The sequence below is a fragment of the Bubalus bubalis genome, chromosome 8 (genome assembly GCF_019923935.1).
Source record: "Bubalus bubalis isolate 160015118507 breed Murrah chromosome 8, NDDB_SH_1, whole genome shotgun sequence".
Lineage (NCBI taxonomy): Eukaryota > Metazoa > Chordata > Mammalia > Artiodactyla > Bovidae > Bubalus > Bubalus bubalis.
Genome location: NC_059164.1, coordinates 76,796,306 through 76,819,881, shown reverse-complemented (window position 1 = coordinate 76,819,881; position 23,576 = coordinate 76,796,306). Strand labels below are relative to the sequence as shown.

The 23,576-nt window shown below is 45.2% G+C and overlaps 1 protein-coding gene across 2 annotated transcripts in view; it reads left to right on the top strand.

Annotated features, from left to right (window-relative positions):
• BLVRA (biliverdin reductase A) overlaps positions 1-7,085 on the top strand; it is a 45,963-nt gene extending 38,878 nt beyond the window's left edge. For both annotated transcript variants that reach the window (XM_006049316.3, XM_006049315.4), the window contains exons 7-8: positions 2,350-2,521; positions 6,720-7,085. In XM_006049316.3, the coding sequence (XP_006049378.1) occupies positions 2,350-2,521; positions 6,720-6,978 (431 nt within the window). In that variant the 3' untranslated portion in view covers positions 6,979-7,085. The remainder of the gene's footprint in view (positions 1-2,349; positions 2,522-6,719) is intronic.
• Positions 7,086-23,576: the final 16,491 nt, after the last annotated feature.

The following is a 23,576-nucleotide window of genomic DNA, read 5'->3' as shown; positions in this document are numbered from 1 at the left end:
TCACAGGTCATGTGTCCCTGGTGAGGCAGGGCGGGGTGAGGTGGGGAGGCTGAGTTCTTTCCTAGCTCTCTAGGATGTGAGCTTGGATTCATTTCTGCCAAAGAGTCTCTGCAGGCTGATTTAATTTTCCCAAATAGCCACAGACAATAAAAATATCTATTTTGCTTCTTTCCTCAAATGAGATTTGATTGCTTGGTGGGCCTTGGGTAAAATATGTGTTAGAAATCTGAAGCACATTTATACTTTTGGCCCAGTCGATTAGGCAGAAGCTTCTCTCATGAAATCCTGATGAATTGGAGATTATATTCTACAGGTTAAAAATGAAAGCTCTCTTTTAAAAAGGACTGAGAAAAAGGTTCCTTGGAGAAGAGAATATTTTTATACTTCTCTATGCAGCAAATAGAATATGCATAGCCCCTTCCTTCCTCCAACAAGTTATCAGAACATTAGCTGCAGCCAAAATATCTGATCTACTATATATTCAGCCATGTATGTTGGTCTTTCTACCTCCATTAGCAGTAGAAAATGAACAAGCTGGAGCCTCCAGCTCTGCAGTCTCCTTTGGGCGGACTCCTTAGATTTGTCTGTACCCTAAGGCATTAGCCGTAGAAAATGAGCAAGCTGGAGCTTCCAGCTCTGCAGTCTCCTCTGGGCAGACTCCTTAGATTTGTCTGTACCCTAAGGCATTAGCATTAGGAAATGAACAAGCTGGAGCCTCCAGCTCTGCACCGTAAAGCCTCTGGGCCACCTTTCCCGAGGACTTGCATTACTGGAAGGAAAGTGTGACATTGTTAAGTGCGAAAACCATTCATCTCTTCACGAGTTTCCAGAAAATACAATGGAATCTCATTTCAGAATCCATCTTCATCCTTTATTTTATTCCTTTTTGTATGTTTTAAACTCTTTATTTTATATTGGAGTATAGCCATTTAACAATGTGTGATAGTTTCAGGGGGACAGCAAAGGAACTCAGTCATACATACACATGTAATCCATTCTCCCCCAAACTCCCCTCCCATCCAGGCTGCCATAACGTTGAGCAGAGTTCCCAGTGCTGTACAGTAGGACTTTGTTGGTTATTCATTTTAAATATAGCAGACTGTACATGTCGATCCCAAACACCCTAACTATCTCATCCCTGCTCTCTTCCTCACTGTAGAAGTTCATTCTCCAAGGCTGTGATCCATCTTCATCCTTTAAAATGACCATCTAATGAGTATTTGGCAACAAATAATAACCATTAATCTGCACAAGGAATTGTGCTAAGTATGTGACATGCATTATTTCATGTTAATTCATAGGATACTCCCATAAAGTGGGTATTCATTACCCCTATCGTACAGATGTTTTTAAATGAAGCTCAGAGGAGGGTAGCTTCACAAAGTTGACCCAAAAGTTATGACTCTGGGGCTCAGATTTGTGACGGCTGTTCAGTCCTCTGCGAAGATCAGGAGCAGACAGTGAGCAGCCCAGAGGGAGCTGTGTTTCCTGTGTAAGTTTGACACTTAGGTCCTAGTGATTTCAAACCATGTAGTCTGTGAAACTTACAGTCTTGGTTTGCTATTATTTACCTTTTTATTTGATTTGCTTGTGATCTTCTTTAGAACATACTCATAATTATGAGTTGTTTTAAGTCAGTATCAAGTTACAAGAAATCTGTGGTTTAAAGATCAGTGTAACAGATATGATATCTTTTAAATTGAAGTTATGTTTAAAATTTGGGAACAGAGGGGAGCAACATCTTGACCAGGTTTCTCACCCAGATCCTCTTTGGAATGTACTGTTGTGCCTGAGATGATAGATATTGAAGTCTAAGAAAACACCACTGTATCAATTTTCTTGATATTGATGTAGTCTATAGGTATTACTGTTTTCTTCACAGCTATCACGATTCCTTTGCCCTCTTGTAATTTACACAGCTATATATTTATAGGAACATAGGCTTGCAGGACTAAAATATATTAATTCTTCTTTTACTTCAAGTTACTAAGAGAATATATATGTATATGCGTGTACCACATATGTGTGTGTGTGTGTGTGTGTGTGTGTATACACACGCATACACATGCAACATATACACGTTAGAAGCCTGAAACATTTTTATTTCCCTGTGGGCCAGATAACCTGCAATTTCCAATGAAATATTTTATTTTACCAGCAAACTGAATTTCAGAAACAGGAGCAAAGGGAGACATTTTTCTGAAAGTCTCTATGGGAATCATCTCGCATACCCCCACTAGGAGGCAAGGTTGTGTGTTCTGATCCCCAGCCACATCTGTTGGCTCCCTGTCACCCCCCAATTGTCAGCCTTTCCCCTCCAGTCCCCGCCTTGTCTGTGATTCCCCACAGCTGCCCCATTGGAAGAAGAGCGGTTTGGCTTCCCTGCGTTCAGTGGCATCTCTCGCCTGACCTGGCTGGTCTCCCTCTTCGGGGAGCTTTCTCTTGTATCTGCCACTTTGGAAGAGCGAAAAGAAGACCAGTATATGAAGATGACCGTGTGCTTGGAGACAGAGAACAAAAGGTAGGTCGGGAAAAGCTGTGAGGAGGGGGCAATATAAGGACATCCTTGTGTGTTCATGAGGGAGAATTTGGGGAGACCCAGGGACCTAGACCCCCCACCCCCGACTCCAGAAGAGCCATCTGCTTCTGCAGTGGGACAGGTGCTGAAGTCTCACTTATGCTGCTTCACGCCTTCCTCCTAGTCGCCCCATAAGGTTAAGAGAAGCATACAGATCTGATATGTTAGATATGTTTAGATCAGAAGAGCCCCCGAATGGCTCACAATTAAACAATCTGGAAGTCAGAGGCCTTACAGAGGAGGAACACTCTAGTAATGAAGATGCCCCCGGGAGCTCCCTTGGACTTGAGGGATCCAATTCTAATTTTCCCTATGGGAGCCCTAGAGAAGGAAATGGCAACCCACTCCAGTATTCTTGCCTGGAGAATTTCATGGACAGAGGAGCCTGGTGAGCTACAGTCCCTGGGGTCGCAAAGAGTCAGACATGACTGAGCGACTCAGACACAACACACAGATATGAGCGGGTTGCCTAAAACACACAGTGAACAATATCAGATATAGGAGCAGAAGTCCAGTTACATCTGTGACCTGCATTCATTCCAACATTTTATTGTGAAAGTTGTAGGCACTGGTGAAGTTGAAAGAACTCTGCAGTGAGCCTCTGTAGAGCTACCACCTAGATCTTGCCATTAATATTGTACTCAGCTTGCCTGTATCATGCCCAGCTCTTTATCAGCTTTATCACATCATACTGTTGTAATGTTCCCCAAATACTGATTCTTTATTCTCCATACCAATCTTTTTTTTTTTTTTTTTTTCATTTAAAAATGTTCAAGAGACTTTAAAATAGTACAAAGATGTTCAGGTTGACTATAAGATCATACTGAGGTGGTGTCTGTTGGTTCCTCCATTGCTAAAGCCTCCATTTGATCCTGGTTCATTACACACCCTGATAATTCTTCCATTTGGGTAGTAGTAATACTCTTTGATTCCCAGCATCTTCCATAAATGGCTGCACGTCCATAAATGACAGAAAACACAATGCCAGAAATAATCACTAAATGTTTGCAGATTTTACTTGAATATCCTTAATGTGTTGTTTTTCGAAACCAAGTCCTCTTGGCCCATTTGGGAAACCAACATCATGATGGGTCCCATCTGGTACGAAATGCAGCTCTTTCACCAGCAGACCACCGTTCAAGATAAAAAGCTTCATAACAAGTCTTTAAAACATTAGGAGCCTCTGCGAGTTGTTTGCAGGCACAATTCCTTAAGTTAGAGCCGCCTTCCAACAACATAGTGGAACAGAGCAGAGCTGCAGCAGGGGATGAGGAGGCGGGGAGGCATAGCCTTGAAAGGTCACAGTAAAAGGACCAGTGAGACCAGGGTCATTGCCTGAAGCCCTGTTGCACAAAGTGCTAGTATTTGCTAACGTTTACTGAGTTCTCGCCAATGTGCCAGGGCCTAGCACTTTTACAAGAATTTTCTCATATAATGTTTATACCAACTGTCTGGAATGGGCATTATGATCACCTGGGAAATCATGATCACCCAAGGCTCAGAGAGGTTAAGAAACTCGCCAAGGGCACACAGCTAATAAATGATTATGTGAGAATCATGCTCAAGCAGCCTGTCTGCGGTCCTCGAATGATCACGCCTTCTCCTCCACAATGCACAGGAAGGGCACAAAAAAGGAATATCATCAGGCCTTATCTTTACCTCATCCTTACCTATCAGTGAAGTAGGTATCATTAGCCTCAGGCCCCAGATCATCCAGGAAAACCCAGTGCAACTCACTTCCAAGCCTGTGTTCTTTCCATTGTACTAGCAGTTTTCAAACTTTGTAAAAATAAGCATTCAAACGTTTTTTCAACCCAAACCTCTATAGAAGAAGTGCACGTTTCAGTCCTCTTGTTGAAGCTGGTTGGTAGGACTGGGACCAGAGCCAGGTGCACCCCCCACCCCCTCGTCCTGTTAGAAGAACACTTGGAAATTGCCACCTCTGCTGTGCTTGAGACATGTGCTGACTAGAGGAATGTGGCTGTGGGTATACACCTTCCTATGGAAGGTGAGAAGTAAGAAGCATTTTTGCAGGTAGTCAGAGCTCAGGCTGGTGAATGCAGATATTTGCAACCGGAGGTTTCCAGAGAGGACCAGAGGAACCATCTGAGTCCAAGCTTGTGGTTTGGGTTGGGATGCCTAGAGCTAAGAGCTGTCCAAGCCCAGAACATGGATGGACCCAGGGCCACCTTTAGCTCCACTCTAATTGACAGTAAAGTCCCAACAGCTGATGTCCTCACTTTTAAATATGTGTACAGGGAGACTCCCCCTGATGGTTCACAGTTAAGACTCCCTGCTTCCAATGCAGGGGGTGGAGGTTCAATCCCTGGTCAGGGAACTAAGATCCATATGCTGCATGGTGCAGCCAAAATTATATACACACACACACACACACACACATATATGAACAGGAAACAGCATAACCAAGTTTTGAGTAGGTGGGACCACAAAAGGAGGAAGTTTCTCTGTCCACATCTCTCGTGATGTTTCCCTGCATGTGTGGGTGTTGGCATGGTTCCCCCTTTATGTACTTCACATATTTTTCTCTTAAACATTTTACTTACTCTCTAGTGTAGGTCTCGGTAAGCTGAAGGGAGGGTTCGTTTACCCTGAGCTTCCTGCAGCACTCAAAACAATCTTAAATGATCCATTTGGGCCCCTTTCTTGCAACCTCACACCTTATATCTGTTTGGGTTTTTTTGTTTTGTTTTTTTTTTTTTTTGGCCATGCCGCACAGCATGTAGGATTTTAGTTCCCTGAGTTTCCCAACCAGGGGTCGAACCCATGTCCCCTGCATTGGAAGTACAGAGTCTTAACCCCTGGGCCACCAGAGAAGTCCCCCCATACCTATATATTTAGCTTTATTATGTCCCATCCCTCTAGAGGCAGAGAACAAACAGAAGGTAGTTCGGCTTTGTCCTTAGCAACAGTGGTCTAAACTGCCCATCCTGGGCCTGCCTGACTGCAGCCTCGGGGGAGGGGGAAGGAATCCGAGGAGTGGTAATGGGAGACAAGACCCTGATGCCTGCTCAGGATTGAACCCTTTCCCTGTTCATATCACAGCCGTCCAACCAGATTGCCTTGTCCTTGACCCTGACTCAACCCTGTAGGAGAAGTAAGGACGGGAAGGCAAAGAGAAGTAGCCAGAGCAAGTCCTCTTAAGACTTCCTGAAACTCTGTTCCCAGAAGAAGGAAGGAAAACTTATGTGTATATGTGTGAAAAGTTTGAATGCAGGCTATCCACATTAAATTAAAATTGGAAACAGCTTGAATATTTGGCAATAATAAAATAGTAAATGAATTATATAATCAGTTGTCCATGATATGCAGATGAAAATAAACATCATAGCAGTATCTGTAGGATGATATTTTTAAATAAACATAGTCAAAAATTAGTTAAACCTTAGGGTTTATATGCCACATACATATAGACAAATATTTGAAAGGATTGTCTCAAACTGAAAAGGTTTTTATTTAGGCGAAAGAATTATGGATTTTTTTTCTTTTTCTTGTAAAAGTCTTTAAATCAATGCTGTATTGTTTTTAGAATACTTTTTAAAGCAGATTTTGTATTTTTGCTGTCATATTCTTCAGTGAAACTTCTTTAGATCAAAGGCCTAATTGGTCTGTCCCATTAGGACTGGAGATTTTTGTGAGTGCTGACCTTGGCCTTGACCTGGGGGGCACATGTGAAATGGAAGCAGATGCTTTGCGAGCAGGCAGAGAGTGTCTAGTCTTTTCTGGCATGTGCGGGGGATCACAGACCTCTTTGAAAATGGGATGAAAGCACTCTAAGAATTCTTTCCCATAAAAATGCACATACAGTTGGAAACAACAGTTTGCTCCAGAACCTCAGGTCTGCATCCTCAGGGCTCAGGGTAGAGAGTCCTGAATAATGAACTGATATTCACACCAAAATCATTGCACAGATTCCCCTGCCTGGTGGCAAAACTGAACAAAAGGACCGTTGGTCGGTAGAGTTGCCAACAGTCACCGTGGCCTCTGGGAGGCTGGTGGAGGTCGGGATGCAGCAGCTGCAGGAGAGATGGGCGCACAGGAGGATCTAGCAGGGGGTGCTCAGGTGCCAGCAAGCATCCATGTGCCCTCAGTGAAATTAACACTGTGCCTCTCGCCTCCGCAGCCCGCTGACCTGGATTGAAGAGAAAGCACCTGGCCTAAAGCGAAACAGACGCTTAAGCTTCCATTTCAGATCTGGGTCCCTAGAGAATATGCCCAACGTAGGCATCAATAAGAATATTTTCCTGAAAGATCAGAATATATTTGTCCAGAAACTCCTGGGCCAGTTCTCGGAAGAGGAGCTGGCTGCTGAGAAGAAACGCATCCTGCACTGCCTGTGGCTCGCAGGAGAGATCCAGAAACACTGCTGCTCGAAGCAGTGAGGGGAAGGGGCAGTGCTGCTCTGCTCAGCAAAACCGGAGCCTGATCTTTATCGAGAGTTGACCTTTCTCTCTATTCTTACCATTAAACATGTCTTGGGTAAACAGGATTTGCTTATTGTCACCAGCTATGTTGGGGCCTCCAGTGGGGGCTCCCACGGGAATGGAAAAAACAGCCAACCTTGGTTGAGCAGTGCTAAATGCTTTAAGATGCCTGGTTTCACTCAGGCTTCCCAATGGCCCTGCCAGATGAGTGTTATCAGATATGTTTTCCTTAGTATCTTCGAAAACCTTATTTGAAGTCACCCAGATAGTAAACGGTAGAACCAGCCTTTAAATCCCACTCGTACACTAAATCACCAAGAAACAGTGCCTTGAACCCTCTTCCCTGCCTTGGAAAAGTCTTAGTCACTCAGTCGTGTCTGACTCTTAGAGACCCCATAGACTGTAGCCCACCAGGCTCCTCTATTCATGGAATTTTCCTAGCAAGATCACTGAAGTGGGTTGCCATGCTCTCCTCCAGGGGATCTTCCTGACCCAGGGATCAAACCCGGGTATCCCGCATTGCAGGCAGATTCTTTACCATCTGAGCCACCAGGAAAGCCTTCTTTCCACCCACGCACCCCCACTCCTGCCCCGCCAAACTGGGTGATCATGCCTAGTGCTGGGGATCCCAAAAATGAGTAAGATGTAGCCATTGCCTTCAAAAACTCAATGTCCAGAGGGAAGCAAGTCACATAAACTAGTCATTGCCGGAGGTCCAGAGTGCTCCTGGCCATCTGGAGAAAGGTTCGGGGAAGATGTCCATGCCAGGTCCTGATGATGAAGAGGTCAACTGTGTGAAGGTCAGAGGAGGGCATTGTGGCTGGGAGCAGGGTGAACAGAAGGGAGTGAGGAACAGCCTAGCCAGTGCCCTGGGGCACTGGGTCTGGAAGTGGGAGTCCCAGGGAGGGAGATCTGATGGTGGGGGCCCTGTAGACCAGGTGAAGGGCTGGGGAGTTATTAGGCTGTGCAGAGGCACCAAACGGTGCTACTTAAAGCATGGGGGCGAGGGTGTGCATGGTTAGGTTTCTGGTTTAGTAGAGAACTAGGAAGGCTGCCTAGAGAGGAGACTGGAGACCCAGGAGGAGGTGGCCAGGGGAGCCACGCATGTTTGTAGCTGCAGCCCTTGGCTCCTCTGGACTCATGTCCAGTTCTGTCTGCTGACCTTGAGGCAGAGTGGAGTCCCAAGAAGCTGCTCTTTCGTTTCACTGGTGGCCCTGTTGCATCTTCTAAGTTGGTGTTAGAGTCTTGCTTCTGTCAATGTCTCTCTCAGTTTGTTTCTGCTCCTTACTTGCCTTTGTGAGCTTTAACTATTTTGGAATCTGTGAGATGGAGGCAAACTCCATTTTCTACCTCTGTTTCTATCACTCCATCACCTTAGTTGGTAAAGCAGGCAAATATATTAAATCTGAAAAAAAAAATCCTTTAAGGTTATTCTTTCATTTGCCACATAAAATAATTTGTAATAAATATTGGCCCACTGGTTCTCTTGTTTTATTATCCACATCAAATGTTGCTCAAGGCCAGGAAATACGGTATCTGTTTTTGTATGCTCAGCTGCATCTAGCATGAGGTAAGTGTTACAGATTCGATGACCAAAATACAGTGCTGTAGTCTCTCCCATTTGGGCTTCTTAACTCGACTGTTTCAAAATATCGGCCCTATTTGATACTGGCAGTAGGGTGGGTATCAAAGAAAACCAGAGCTGGACAGTAAAGTGGTATAAGAAGATTTTATTCAGGACGGTTGCAAAAGGGGAAGAGAGACCTCAGTACAGAACAGGACTCAATTCTGCACAGAGTGTGTGTAAGTGGGGATTTATAGCCATGAGCAGGTCAGTGGATGAAAAATCACTGAGAGGAAACATCAGGTGTGGGGGGGTTTCAACTACTCTGACTTGAGATGATTCTTGCCAAAGTCAGGCTGGCAAGATCAGATATGAAGGGTGAAGGATGAGGAATCTGATCAGCTATTGAGGAATTTATTAGGATTCTTGCTAAAACCGGGCAATGGAAAGACAGATGGGGAAGCCAGAAGGTTGAGGTCTAGTTGAGCAGAGGGTTCAGAGCCGCCTTACTAAACCTGGTCTAGAAAACAGTCTTTGTCATGGGCTATGTGATTACTAATTGATATTGATAACCACTGACCTCCAGCTTGTTTTGTGTTTGGTCAAGAGATCCAAAATGAAAACATTCATTGTACTAACTGGAAGGAACTGCAGAGAGAGAAGGAAGAGGAGACAGGAGAAAACAGGCGAGAGAGAAGACAGAGCAGCGGTCTTACTCTTCTGTTTACAGCTGCCCTTGCCTTCTGGGGCATCCGGAACCATCCTGGTTTCCCACCCCACCGCGGCTGCTCCCCACTGATGCCTTTCCCAAATACTCCTTTCTCCGAAGGCTACACTCAGCCCTCCAACACAGCTCCTCACAGAAGAAGCCACATGTAGAATCTGAAAAATAGGACAGGGACTTCCTTGGTGGTCCAGTGGCTAGGACTTCATGCTCCCAAGACAGGGGGCCTGGGTTCGATCCCTGAGCAGGGAACTAGATCCCACATGCTGTAACTAAAAGTTCTTGTGTGCCACAACTAAGATCTGGCACAGCCAAATTTTTTTTTTTTTTTTTTTTAAATAAAAGCTTGTGTAGGGAGATTTTCTAAATGAGAAGTCAGGCAGTGCTTCCTGAAAGAATATGCTGAAGCCTGGAGGTTGAAAAGGACTCGCCGCAGGCACAGGCAAGCAAGGGAGAGCAGGACATTCCAGGCAGAAGGAAGAACATGTGCAAAACCTGTGTCCAGCCAGGCCTGAGGCCAGCTCTGCCCTGGACGGAATAGGTTCAGGTATCTGAAGTTCCTTTTGTTAATTCCAAGTGGCTTTAAGCCTAGCTTTTCTTTTCTTTTTTTAAGGTGTGGGATGAGAATGATCTGCTAACATTGGAAAGTCTCTTTGGCTGACATTTAACCATATGAATTATTATTGACTAAGCAAGCAAGATGCCGCAGGCCTGTGCTAAGAGTTTTACCTCCCCCAGTTCACTTACTCGTCATTTCCACACAAGGACTTTTCATTCAAGATTTTAACAAAGGATAAAACAGACTCAGAATTTAAGCCACATGGCCAGGTTCCCTCATCTAAGTCAGCAATGCACAGCCTGCAGGCCACATCTGGGGTTCACTGAGTGTGTAAAGATTGGTCGGAACACAGTCACGTTCGTTGATGTAGCGGCACAGTTGCTTTCATGCTGCAACAACAGAGTCGAGTCATTGTGACAGTAGTTGTATGACCCATGAAGTTGAAAATATTCACCGTCTGGCCCTTTACGGCAAAGATTTGCCGACTGCTGTTCTGGGTGAGGGAGCCCAGTGTTCAGCTCTAGGTCCCTCTCGCTGCACTTTTCTGTTCGGTCCCCATGTACCCACTCATGTCAAGGTAAAAGGTAAAGCCACTGTCATAAAGTCCAAACTACAGTCTGGAAATCAAGTGGGCAATTAGAACACACTTCCCACAGTTCACTGTAACTTCCTGGTTCCAGTATGCGTCCAAGATTCATTCGTTTGTATTTAGCTATGTTTGAGATGGCATTACTGACTCCATGGACATGAACTTGGGCCAACTCCGGGACATGGTGAGGGACAGGGAAGCCTGCTGTGCTGTATTCCATGGGGTCATGAAGAGTTGGCCACAACTTGGTGACTGAACAACAACGACGTTTGAGAGGTCTGCACTGTGTGAAGACTGCTGGTACTGGGCTCCAGGAAGACTGAAGTGATGAAGACTCAGCCTCTGGATGCTGACAGCTTACAAGGGAAGGGTTCATGCCAGCTTGAGAGTTTCATGTCCTAGGACAGGCAGCCTGAAGCCAAGGGACCCCGGAGGAGGGAGCACTTGTGTGTGAGAATTCTGGGAGGAAGCAGCATTGGGGTTGAGCCCAATAACAAAGTAGAGAACAAGGAACGTTAGAGGAAAGTTAGCCATGCAATTTGATAGCACAGAAGAGCATGGTGGGAGACCAGGCCAAGAGGCAGGAAGGGGCTGAACCTGGAAGACTCCAGGGTGAGAGAGGGTGGAAGCTCAGGAGAGTGGCAGAAGGCTGGCTGCAGCCCCAGGTACTTCACTAAAGGGAGCTGCAACCTTGGTTTAAAAAAAAGGTCAATGTCTCTGGGGTTCTGTTTCCACATCTTAAGAGAAGGGATAGGAAACCAGATCATCTTCATTCCTTGCAGGAGGACTATGAGCAAGAAAGTAACATGAGTCAAGCTGCATCTCGGGCTGATGAAACCTGAGGAGAAAGGGAGTGGGACCCATGTGTTCTCCCCAGGCAGGTGACTGAAAGAGAGTTTAGCCTGGGAGAGAAAGAAGCTTTCACATGATGACAGCTGAGTTATAGTAAAGAAACAGAAGCGATACATTGAACCATAACTAAGTATCTTCCATAAAAAAAAAGTAAACCCCAAGAACTCTTTCCTGAATCTTAATCAACAGAACTGACCTTCACAGAAAGGTAATTTGGGACATTTCTATGGAGATTGGAGGGGCCTCTGAAAGAATGAGAACATCACCGACTCGATGGACATGAGTTTGAGCAAGCTCAGGAGTTGCTGATGGATAATGAAGCCTGGCGTGTTACAGTCCATGGACTGTACAGTCCATGGACAGTCAGACACGACTGAGCTACTGAACTGAATGAGAAACTGTGGAGATCAGATGTAAGAGGCTGCAACTAGGGCCCAGGAATGAGGTTAAAGCGTCTGCCTCCAATGCGGGAAACCCGGGTTCGATCCCTGGGTTGGGAAGATCCCCCTGGAGAAGGAAATGGTAACCCACTCCAGTATTCTTGCCTGGAGAATCCCATGGACGGAGAAGCCTGGTAGGCTAAAGTCCACGGGGTCGCAAAGAGTCAGACACGACTGAGCGACTTCACTTTCACTTTCTTTATCTTAGGATCTAGAAAGTTTGGGCTCAGCATGAGGTAGGAGGAAAACTTAGGCAAGAAGGCAGAGTCTCTGAGAAGAGGGCACAGCTACAGAAAAGCATGTCAGAAAGTGTGTTCACTGCCTAATCCTTGTACCTCCTTCCTGAACCTATGGCAGATTTTTTTCACATGGATTAAAAAAGCTCCCATGGCAGTGGCCACCTGTACCCTGTATGAGAACTGCAGCCAGAGTCAAGAACCCTCTTAATGGTACTTTCTTTGCGAGGTAGTCAGTCCATATCTCATTCTTTCCACTTGGGGGCGTGAGAGATTTATCCAACCAATGCTAACCCACCTCTAGTCTGCAGCCTGCCTAGCTCAACTTGTTGCTGTGCTGCCCTAGGTGGAGGACTGGTTTTCAGCAGCTCACAGAGGAGGGGAGGATGTTACAGGTGTTGAAGATCTCCAGGGACCTTGGACTCCTGTTCACATCAGTGAACTTGACTCAGATTTCCAGGAGAAACTAAAACTTAAAACTGAGATGCTTGCCTGAATTACAGAGTGGGTAATCTCATCCTTGAAAAAAGGGAGTACAAAACAGTTCTATGAAGAAGCGATAGTTTCAAAGAAAGGACCAGGCTGAGCTGAGCTGAAAGCCCATAGGGAGCAAAGGACCAGGAAGGGCAGCCCACCGCCAGCTGTGGTGCCCCCACCATGAAAGTGCCTTCAGAAGGAGGCTGTCAAGGTTGGACGGAAGGGACAGGGGTTTGTCAGCCACCCAAGAGCGACTTCTTGGGCTAGCTACTTTGGATGTGGGAGAAGCTGGAATCCATCACAAATAATTAACAAAACGCTTGGCAAGGAGGGGGGATGGGTAGGTGGCCTGGTGAGAGAATGATGTCCAGGAAGAGAGGCAGGGAGGGCTGGCCTCTTCAGCTTGACAGTTGGGGAAAAAAGAGAAAGCCATGGGACTCCAGTGTCAAAATCTGCATTTACAGAAAGACAGTGCTGAACCCACTCTCTGCTTTTCTGTGTGCCAGGGAGAGAGGGGGGAAGAAAGACTGCAGGGCAGCTCCACTTGGCAGGCCTTCTGCCTTGCACATGTGTGCTCGGTGTCCAGCTCTTTGCAACCTCATGGACTATAGCCCGCCAGGCTCCTCTGTCCGTGGAATTCTCCAGGCAAGAACACTGGAGTGGGAAGTGGTGCTCATATTTAAATAGCTTGTCAAAATATTGAAATCGATGTGACACATCCATGCAGGCTGAGAAGGATGAGTTGGTTTTTAAGTTCCAGAAATCGAAAGTATAAGCAGTTACATGATGAAAAACTTCCCTTCATTCCTGTCTGCATCTACCCATTTTCTCCTGTCTGCTGTCATGAAGGTGACAGATGTTGAAATTAGCCCCTACCATTTTAACCACCTAAAAGTGTATGGTTCCATGGGATGAAGTACATTTGCATTGTTGTGCAACCATCACCTTTATCCAGTTCCAAAACATCCGAAAAAGTAACTCTGTACCCATTAAGGAGTCATGCTTCAGTCCTCCCTTCCCTGTTTCCTGGTGTTGGGCTGCACTCCAGAGGCCTGCAAGCCTCATAACTGCCCAACCACAAGGCTGAAAAAAGAACCCAGAGACAGCAACAGACATCAGTGCCTTTTTGGACAGGGGACCTCACTCATCTGAAGCAAAGGGTCCTATAGGAACTCCCTACCATGCACAGCCAGCGGCGGGTCAGACATGACAATAATTTTCACTACCTGGAGAAGGAGACTGCCATTTATAGGGGGAATGAAATGGTTGGCTCATCAGTTACCATGGAAACCATTGGCTGGGACAAGGGGCAAGCACATAATCCGGCACATAAAAGTTACTGATTAAGCTGTATAATTAGGAGGATTGGATAGTCCTGTGAGTGAAGTTGGGCCTGGTCAATCAGGGAGTGTATAGGGAGCAAGAAAACAGCCATCTTGAGTGGCCTGACCATACACTCCACCACTATACACTTGCCTGACCCTTATAATTTTGGCCCATCCCTCTCCCGTAATATCTCTGAGGTCAGGTAGGTAGAGGGTCACTGCAACCAAATACCAAAATGCAATACAGACAAAAGCAGCTAGAGAGTATCAAGAGAAAGAGACCTGGTATGCTAAAAATATTAATAGTGATTCACGAAGATGTGAGCAAACTTTGGAAGCAGGCGCTTATCGGTGCAATTTTGCATGGAAGTCCAGAGGAGGATGACAGCAGCGTCTCACTATCGACCCAGCAATGAGACTCAGTTCACGGCAAGGCCACCCCTGCCACCCAGGCCACAAACAGATCCCTCTGCTCAGACTAGGGATGAACTGTAAGACATTTAACAGGCACAGTGCAGGGGAGATCATGACCATTAAGCAAAATACAAGCAGTGACAGCATCCTGAGATAACACCACCCTGCCTGTGGCTTTTGTCCCAGCCTGCAATACCATACTGCCCACCCACCCCAGTCCCTATAGCTAGTGTTGAATTCAGGACAGCTGGTATAACCAGAGATCACAAGGATGATATAAGAGTGCTCAGGTAGGGCTGGGTAGAAGACAGGTGAGATCAGTAAGCCCCTTCTGAATCCTATTCCCTACCGGGCAGCAAACCCAAATCACGAGGGACTTACCTGTCATTTCCAGGCCATTTTACAAGGTGTTCCCTTGGGGGTAGGTCCTGTGGTCAAGGCAAAAGCGAGGTACTCTCCTGACCCATGATTGGCAATGGTCCTTCTGGGGCCACAGTTGAACTTGGATGGTGTTGACTAGTTGCCTCTGGGTTAACATGACTGAGTCACAGGGACAACTGTTCCTGGAGTGTTCGAGATTGTAGTGTTAGTCACTCAGTCGTGTCCAACTCGTTGTGACCCCATGGACTGTAGCTCACCAGGCTCCTTTGTCCATGGAATTCTCCAGGCAAGAATACTAAGAGGTAGGTAGCCATTCCCCTCTCCAGGGGATATTCCCAACCCAGGGTCAAACGTGGGTCTCCTGCATCACAGGCAGAGTCTTTACTGTCTGAGCCACCCTTGAGTTAGCCTCCTTGCCCACAAGTTGAAAGAGGGTTTTGTTCTCTATTAAATAGTCTGTTCATCCTTTCATTAGCCTGGCAGCAGTGGGGTCATAAGGCAGGTGGAAATACCAGCATATATTATTTTTATCAGCACATTCCTGAGCTTTGTGGTCAGAAAACTGTGTTCCTTGGTCACTATTGATGTCCACGGAGGTCCTGTACATCACACATAGCTGCTCTAGACCCCCAACAGTGGTTTTTGCATTGCACAATGCTTGTGTGGACCTTCTGTAATGTCTTGCACCTGTTGTAAGGCACTGTAGAAGCATATAGCTGGCCCATCCTGCCATATCGTTGCCTGCCCCCTTCCATAGCTGGGACCAGAAGTCAAAGAATACTCTTATTATTTTGCCATTGCCTCAGGCCCCAACCAAACCCTTCTGGGTGACTGGCCATGTCCAGTTCACAAGCCTGTCCCTGAGTTAACATCCCTAAAGCATGTGTCTGTAATTGCTTAGGGGTGGTGGGTTGGGGGTAGGCTTGTCTTACCCAAACAGGTAACACCCAAGTAGCTGATAGATAATCCAAGTCCTTGTGTTTTGTCTGTATGCACCAGCCATCCTGGACAGTCAGAAGGTCCATGAGCTGAGGGCTGTTACTTTTAAACTGGAAAGAGACTTAGACTTACAGGTCTCACATGTTAGCGGATGGTCACATCAGGATTTCCCCCACAATCCTCTGTTTCCCATCCTTATTTACCGACATCTTGGCACCCAACGGAGGTTTCCTCAGCTTCCTGGCTGGTTGCACCCTGAAGGCCTGCAAGTCTTGTATTGGCTCAACCTTAAGACCATAGGAAGAGCCCAGGAACAAATGACAGATACATCAACAGCTTACTGGACAGGGGGTCTTACATGACAGAATCAAAATGTCCTGGAGCGATAATCACCGTGTGCAGCAGATGACAGGCAGGGCACAGCAGCCACTTTGCTATGCGGGAGAGGCTGCCATTCATAGGGGGAATTGACGTCACGTTGGCTTATCAGTTACCAGGGAAACCAGGGCCGGGCAGGGGGCAAGCACATAAGCAGTTACTAATTAAGCCCTATAATTAAGAGGATTGTATAGTCCTCTGAGTGCAGCAGGGCCCAGTCAAGCAGGGGATGTACAGGGAGCAAGCAAACAGCCATCTTCAGTGGCCTGAACATTACACCTGGCAACCACTAATCTCCTTTCTTTCTCTATGGATTTGCCTACTCTTCAGTTCAGTTCAGTTGCTCAGTCATGTCTGACTCTTTGCAGCCCCATGGATTGCAGCACACCAGGCTTCCCTGTCCATCACCAACTCCCGGCGCTTACTCAAACTCATGTCCATTGAGGCGGTGATGCCATCCAACCATCTCATCCTCTGTCATCCCCTTTTCCTCCCGCCTTCAACCTTTTCCCAGCATCAGGGTCTTTTCCAATGGGTCAGTTCTTCGCATCAGGTGGCCAAAGTATTGGAGTTTCAGCTTCAGCATCTGTCCTTCCACTGAATATTCAGGACTGATTTCCTTTAGGATGGACTGGTTGGATCTCCTTGCAGTCCAAGGGATTCTCAAGAGTCTTCTGCAACACCACAGTTGAAAAACATCGATTCTTTGGCACTCAGCTTTCTTTATAGTCCAATTCTCACATCCGTACATGACTACTGGAAAAACCATAGCTTTGACTAGATGGACCTTTATTGTCAAATTAATGTCTCTGGTTTTTAATATGCTGTCTAGGGTGGTCACAGCTTTTCTTTCAAGGAGTAAGCGTCTTTTAATTTCATGGCTGCAGTCACCATCTGCAGTGATTTTGGAGCCCCCAAAAATAAAGTCTGTCACTGTTTCCACCGTTTCCCCATCTATTTGCCATGAAGAGATGTGACTGGTTGCCATGATCTTAGTTTTCTGAATGTTGAGTTTTAAGTCAGCTTTTTCCACTCTCCTTTTTCACCTTTATCAAGAGGCTCTTTAGTTCTTCTTCACTTTCTGCCATAAGGGTGGTGTCATCTGCATATCTGAGGTTATTGATATCTCTCCCGGTGATCTTGATTCCAGCTTGTGCTTCATGAAGCTCAGCATTTTGCATGATGTATTCTGCATATAAGTTAAATAAGCAGGGTGACATTATACAGCCTTGACATACTCCTTTTCCTATTTGGAACCAGTCTGTTGTTCCATGTCCAGTTCTAACTGTTGCTTCTTGACTTGCATACAGATTTCTCAAGAGGCAGGTCAGATTGTCTGGTATTCCCATCTCTTTCAGAATTTTCCACAGTTTGTTGTGATCCATACACTCAAAGGCTTTGGTGTAATCAATAAAGCAGAAATAGATGGTTTTTCTGGAACTCTCTTGCTTTTTCAATGATCCAACGGATGTTGGCAAGTTCACCTCTGGTTCCTCTGCCTTTTCTAAATCCAGCTTGAACATCTGGAAGTTCACAGTTCTTAACATTGCATATAAATTAACATTTTATAAGCACATAAGATAACATTGCATATAACTTACATGCAATATAAGCATACAAGTTAACATTGCCTACTCTTAACATTGCATATAAATGGAATCATACAATGTATGGCCTATTGTGGGGCTTCCCCGGTAGCTCAGCTGGTAAAGAATCCGCCTGCAATGCGGGAGACCTGGGTTCGATCCCTGGGTTGGGAAAATTCCCTGGAGGAGGGCATGGCAACCCGCTCCTGTATTCTTGCCCAGAAAATCCCCATGGACAAAGCTGCCTGGTGGGCTACAGTCCATGGGGTCACAGAGAGTCAGACACAACTGAGAGACTAAGCACAGCACAGCATGATCAATTGTGCCTGGCTTCTTTCACTTAGCATAATGTTTAAATTAGTGTCTTCTGTGTCCAACCACAGTCAAACAAAAATGAATTCTGCCACATGTTATTCTGTCCCTCTAAAAAAAAAATACACAGAAATGGTAGCATATTATTTACACCGGGAAATTACTGTTGGGTTCTTTGTGACAGCGGCTGGTTCTCCTACTTCAGAATCCTGTGGTGGCTCTGTGTTCTCGGAATGGCAAGCACTTCCAGCTAAAGATTCTAAGCATCTTTGTTGAATCAGCCCTTGGTTACGTGCTCAGAGCACACTGCCTGCTCTCTGATTGGGTCAGGCTGCTGGGACTGATTGTCCCACTGCCCAATGAGGCAGCAAAACTGCAGCCCAAGCCCGCCCCCCACCTCAAGGTGTGTCATAGAGGCTCCTACACACCTGGGCCTGACCTCCCAAGACTCAAACAATAGTGGGAAAACACTTGGGTTGGTTCCTCTGTTGAAAGAATGGTTACTTTAGAGTGGTAAGAAATTCCAAGTGAAGAAACAGTTTCGGGGGCTCTGACTCACATTTCCTTGGCAACAGTTTCTGGATTTCAACATGTTTGATAGACCAATTTCACTGATCTTTAAAATACCCAGTAGGTGTAGGGAGAGACAATCACTCCTGGCTCTGGATAGAGGCCTGAAAGAGGAGGAGTTTGAGACATCAAAAGTGAATCTGGAAGGGGGGCTTTTTCAAAGCCCAGGATGAGTATCATCACAATCATTATCAAATAGCACACATCTCCTAGGCAACTAGTAACCGTGGACTTAGGAAATCTGGGTCTATGGAAGAACGATGAAGGAGTGACAAATCTAGAACTTGTTTCTTCAATGCACAAGTGACTGGATGAACAGGTTCATAATGGGATGTGCAGACTAGCTAGCAAGATGGAAAACAGCATAAATAAAAATAATATAAGATTGTATTTTCTCAATGACGATTGATTGGTATTGCCAAGATGTTTTTGTAGGAGTGTCAGAGGAATGGTTGTATTTAAATTGAAGAAGGGTCGTATTAATAAAGGGTGGTTAACGTTGAAGCCCAAGATTTGGATCTAGCATTTGCAGGGACCTCCAGCTTATCCATTTTGTGGAAGGTGGTCCTTCAAGGAAAGGAATATAGAAATTAGGTGTGTAAGCGAATATTTATTTAAAACAATAAAAGAACCCACAAACTACAAATTTCTGGATTCATGATTATTCAAGTATATTCCCTATTGATTGATTCCCATAGAACATATAGGTTCTCTCCCCTCATATAAAAAAATCATTTAATTTTGGCTCTGCTGGGTCTGTTTCTGCACGGGCTTTCTCTAATTGTGGAGCACAAGCTCCAGGCCATGAGGGCTTCAGTAGTTGCAGTACATGGGCTCAGTAGTTGTAGATCCTAGGATCTAGGGCACAGTCTCAATAGTCATGGTGCACGGGCTTAGTGGCTCCGAGACATGTGGGATCTTCCTGAACCAGGGATTGAACCTGTGTCCCCTGCATTGGCAGATGGATTCTTTACCACCGATCCACCAGTGAAGCCCCCTCCCCTCATTTTTATTCTTTATCCTTGTTCTGGTATAACTCTTTATTTCAAAATGCCTTTCTTCTAAGTCATTTGTTCTATTTTCCCTCTGCTTTACTACAGATGCTATTTCATTCTTCAACTCATTCACTGAATTCTTCAACTCCAGAATTTTTGTTTGGCCCTTTTTTTATATATTTTCAATGTCTTTCATAAGTAACTCATTTTGTTCATGTATCTTTTCCCTAATATCATTGAGCTTTTTTTTGGCTGTGCTGGGTCTGTTGCTTTTGAACAGGCTTTCTCTGTTTCAGCGAGCAAGGGCTACTCTTCACTGCAGCGCGTGGGCTTCTCATTGTGGTGGCTTCTCTTGTGGAGCACAGACTCTAGGCACATGGGCTTCAGTAGTTGTGGTTTCTGGGCTCTAGAGCGCAAGCTCAGTAGTTGTGGCACATAGGCTTAGTTGCTCTGCAGCATGTGGAATCTTCCTGGACCAGGGGTCAAACTCGTGTTCCCTGCATTGGCCAGTGGGTTCCCATCCACTGCACCACCAGGGAAGACCCACTGAGCTGTTTTAATTCTTTTTGTAGCTTACTGAGTTTCTTCAGTACCGCTATTTTGAATTCTTTATCAGATAGATTGCAGTGTGCTGGGACTTTGGGCTCAGCTCTTGGAGAATTGTTGATACCTTTTGGTGATGGCGTATTTCCTCGACTTTTAAAGTTCTTTGTGTTTCTGTATTGCTGCTTCAGCGTTTAAAGTCTCTTTACTGGTTATCCTTGATGAGGTACTTTTCTTCGGTGTTGCTTCTTCAGGGATCCTAGGTTTATAAGGGGTAGACTTGCTCCACTCTCGTTCTCTCTTGGGGTGGAATTCTTCCTTCTGTGTTTCCTCTTGTTCTCATAACTCACCACGCTGGCTGCAGGGAACCTCTCTTTTGTCTTCCAGAAGGTGGCACTATAGCTTCAGTTTTTTGATTCTCACTTGTCCACAGACCCTGGTCCATCTTTCTGAGAGTATTCCGATTACCTAACCTAGTCTCTGGAGAAGGCAGTGGCACCCCACTCCAGTACTCTTGCCTGGAAAATCCCATGGACAGAGGAGCCTGGTAGGCTGCAGTCCATGGGGTCACTAAGAGTCGGACACGACTGAGCGACTTCCCTTTCACTTTTCACTTTCATGCACTTAAATGGCAACCCACTCCAGTGTTCTTGCCTGGAAAATCCCAGGGATGGGGGAGCCTGGTGGGCTGCCGTCTATGGGGTTGCACAGAGTCAGACACGACTGAAGCGACTTAGCAGCAGCAGCAGCAGCAACCTAGTCTCACTGCCACACTTGGGAGCACACAGGAGGAGCTGGCTGCAGAGTTGAGGGCAGGGGCTAGGGGGAGATATGGGTGGGTTTAGCACTTGGAGCTTTGAGACGCCAGCGGGGCCAGGGGGAGATCTTCCAGTGGATACTCCCCAGAGGCTTGTGGGTGGTCCTGCTGAAGTCCTGAAGCAGCCAGCAGGACCCGCGCATGTTTAAAGCCCACAGATGTTATCACGCGCTTCCTTTCTTCTCCCTTCCCCATCATGGAGGTCCCGCCTCAGAAAAGCCAGTGCTGCTGGGGAGAAATAAGGTCCTCCAAGCATAACCTGCCCAGCAGGAGGAGCCAGGCAGTCACTCACCATTTTCACTTTACCTGTCCTCCATCAAGAGGCTGCTTTCAAACTACTCTGCCTGAGACCTTGCTGCTGCTGCAGCTGCAGGAAGCCCAGCCTTCTACATCTTTGCCGTGGGGAAGAGGCTCCCTTGGCAAGTGCTACCCTTTCCTCTGCATCCAAACTCTACCCCACACTGATGCATGACACAGATCTCCCCTCAGGCAGACTTTTTTTAGTTGCTCAGTCATGTCTGACTTTTTGCGACCCCATGGACTGTAGCCCTCCAGGCTCCTCTGTCCATGGAACTCTCCAGGCAAGAATACTGGAGTGGGTTGCCATTCCTTTCTCCAGGGATCTTCCCAACACAGCGATCAAACCTGGGTCTCCTGCCTTGCAGGCAGATTCTTTACCATCTGAGCCACCCTGGCCCTCCTCAAATTCTTTATTGCCCATGAGCAACCACCTAGTTCTGTACTAACCAGCTCCCCTCTTACCCAATCCCAGGGCATAGGAGTGGGGGTGGCTTGCCAACTCCTTTGGATTCCATGACTGAGATCTGATATGTAAGAACTTCCTGGATATCCAGGTACAATGTGATGTGCAGAGGAACTTCTGTTTGGTTAAGGATATCCAAATAGTTGTTAATTAAAAGGGAGAGAAAAAAGAGATGCTCCACACCACCTAGAACACTGGTTATAAAAACCTCTCTGAGAACTGCTTGCTTGCAGCATTGAGAACAGTGTTATATCAGTGAATGAAGCTTATAACCTTTCTCCAGTGCATAGAGAGATGAGTTTAAGAACAATTATAATACAGATGTTTCTAAAACTGCTATTTGCTTGCTGAGTTGAGAACAGTTTCTGTCAGTAAGCGGCAGTTCTAGGCATCAACAACGCATATACAGAAGTGTTTAAATACACTGGTCTTAAAGAAATTTCTCAGAACACTAACACTTGCTGCATTGAGAGCAGCGTTGTATCGGTGAACGGACGTTATGCGCATTCTGCTCTGCATGTACAGACATGTTGGGAATGCTTGTAATACACATTTTTCTAAGAAACTACTTGCTGCTGCATTGAGTACAGTGTTATATGTGTGAATGGAACAGGTTTTGCGATGCATGTGAAGTGTTAAGATTACCTGTAATACAGATGTTCCTAAGTACATTTTTTTTCTGGCTGCTTTGACCACAGAGTTGTAACAGTCAATGGAAGTGGCAAAAACATTTCTCAATGCATTGAGAGAAGTATTTGAGAACATTTGCAAAAAAAAAAAAGTGTTTTTAAGAATGGTACTTGCTTTATTTATTTATTGAGAACAGTGCACACTGGTGGATGGGAGTGACTCCATCTACAAGGCATGAAGAGGTGTGTTTAAGAACATTTATACCACTATGGAGGACAGTATGGAGGTTCCTTTAAAAACTAAAAATAGAACTATTATATGCTCCAGCAATCCCATTCCTGGGCATATATCCAGAGAAAACCATAATTTGAAAATATACATGTGCCCTATTTGTTCACAGCAGCACTATTTATAATAGCCAAAACGTGAAAGCAACCTAAGTATCCATCAACAGATGAATAAAGATGTGGTACATCTATACAATGGAATATTACTCAGCCATAAAAAGAATGAAATAATGCCATTTGCAACAACATGGATGGACCTAGAGATTATCATACTAAGTGAAGTAAGCCAGACAAAAACAAATATCATATGATAACACACATGTAGAATCTAGAAAAATTATGCAAATGAAACATATATAAAACAGAAATAGATCCACTCATAGTCATAGAAAACAAACCTGTGGTTACCGAAGTAGGGGCAGAGATAAATTAAGAGTTGAGGATTAACATTTACACACAATGCATATATAAAATGGATAAACAACAAGGACCTACTGTATAACACAGGGAACTACACTCAGTATTTTGTAATAACCTATAAGGGAAGACAAGCTAGAAAAAATAGATATATATGTATGTATAAGTGAATCACTTTGCTGTACACCTGAAACATACAACATTATCATCTATACTTCAGTTTTTAAAGAAGCATCTAAGGCAATAATAGCTATCAAAAAAAAAAAAGGAACACTTGTAATAAAGATGTTTCTAAGACTGTACTTGCGGCTACATTGAGAACAATGTTAAAACAGTGAATGGGAGTGGTACCCATGTGGCAACGCATGTAGAGAAATTTAAAAGCACATTTGTAATAAAGCTGTGTCTGATAACAATCCTTATTTGCTGTCTTGAGAACAGTATTATATCATTTAATGGAATTTATACCTATTCAGTAACTCATGTAAAAAAGTGTTTAATAGCTATAATAAAGTAAATAGATGTCACTGTGAATGCTATTTGCTGGCTGCATAGAGAGCTGTGTTATGTGTCAGTGAATGGAAGAGGCACCCGCCCTGCAGCACATGTTGAGAAGTGAAATAACACTGATGAGAAGACATTTCTAAGAATGCTACCCGATGCTGCACCGAAAACATTGCTTATACAAAAGAAAGGACCTGTCACCCACTCTGCAATTCACATAGAGAAGTGTTTAAGGACAATTGTAATAAAAACGA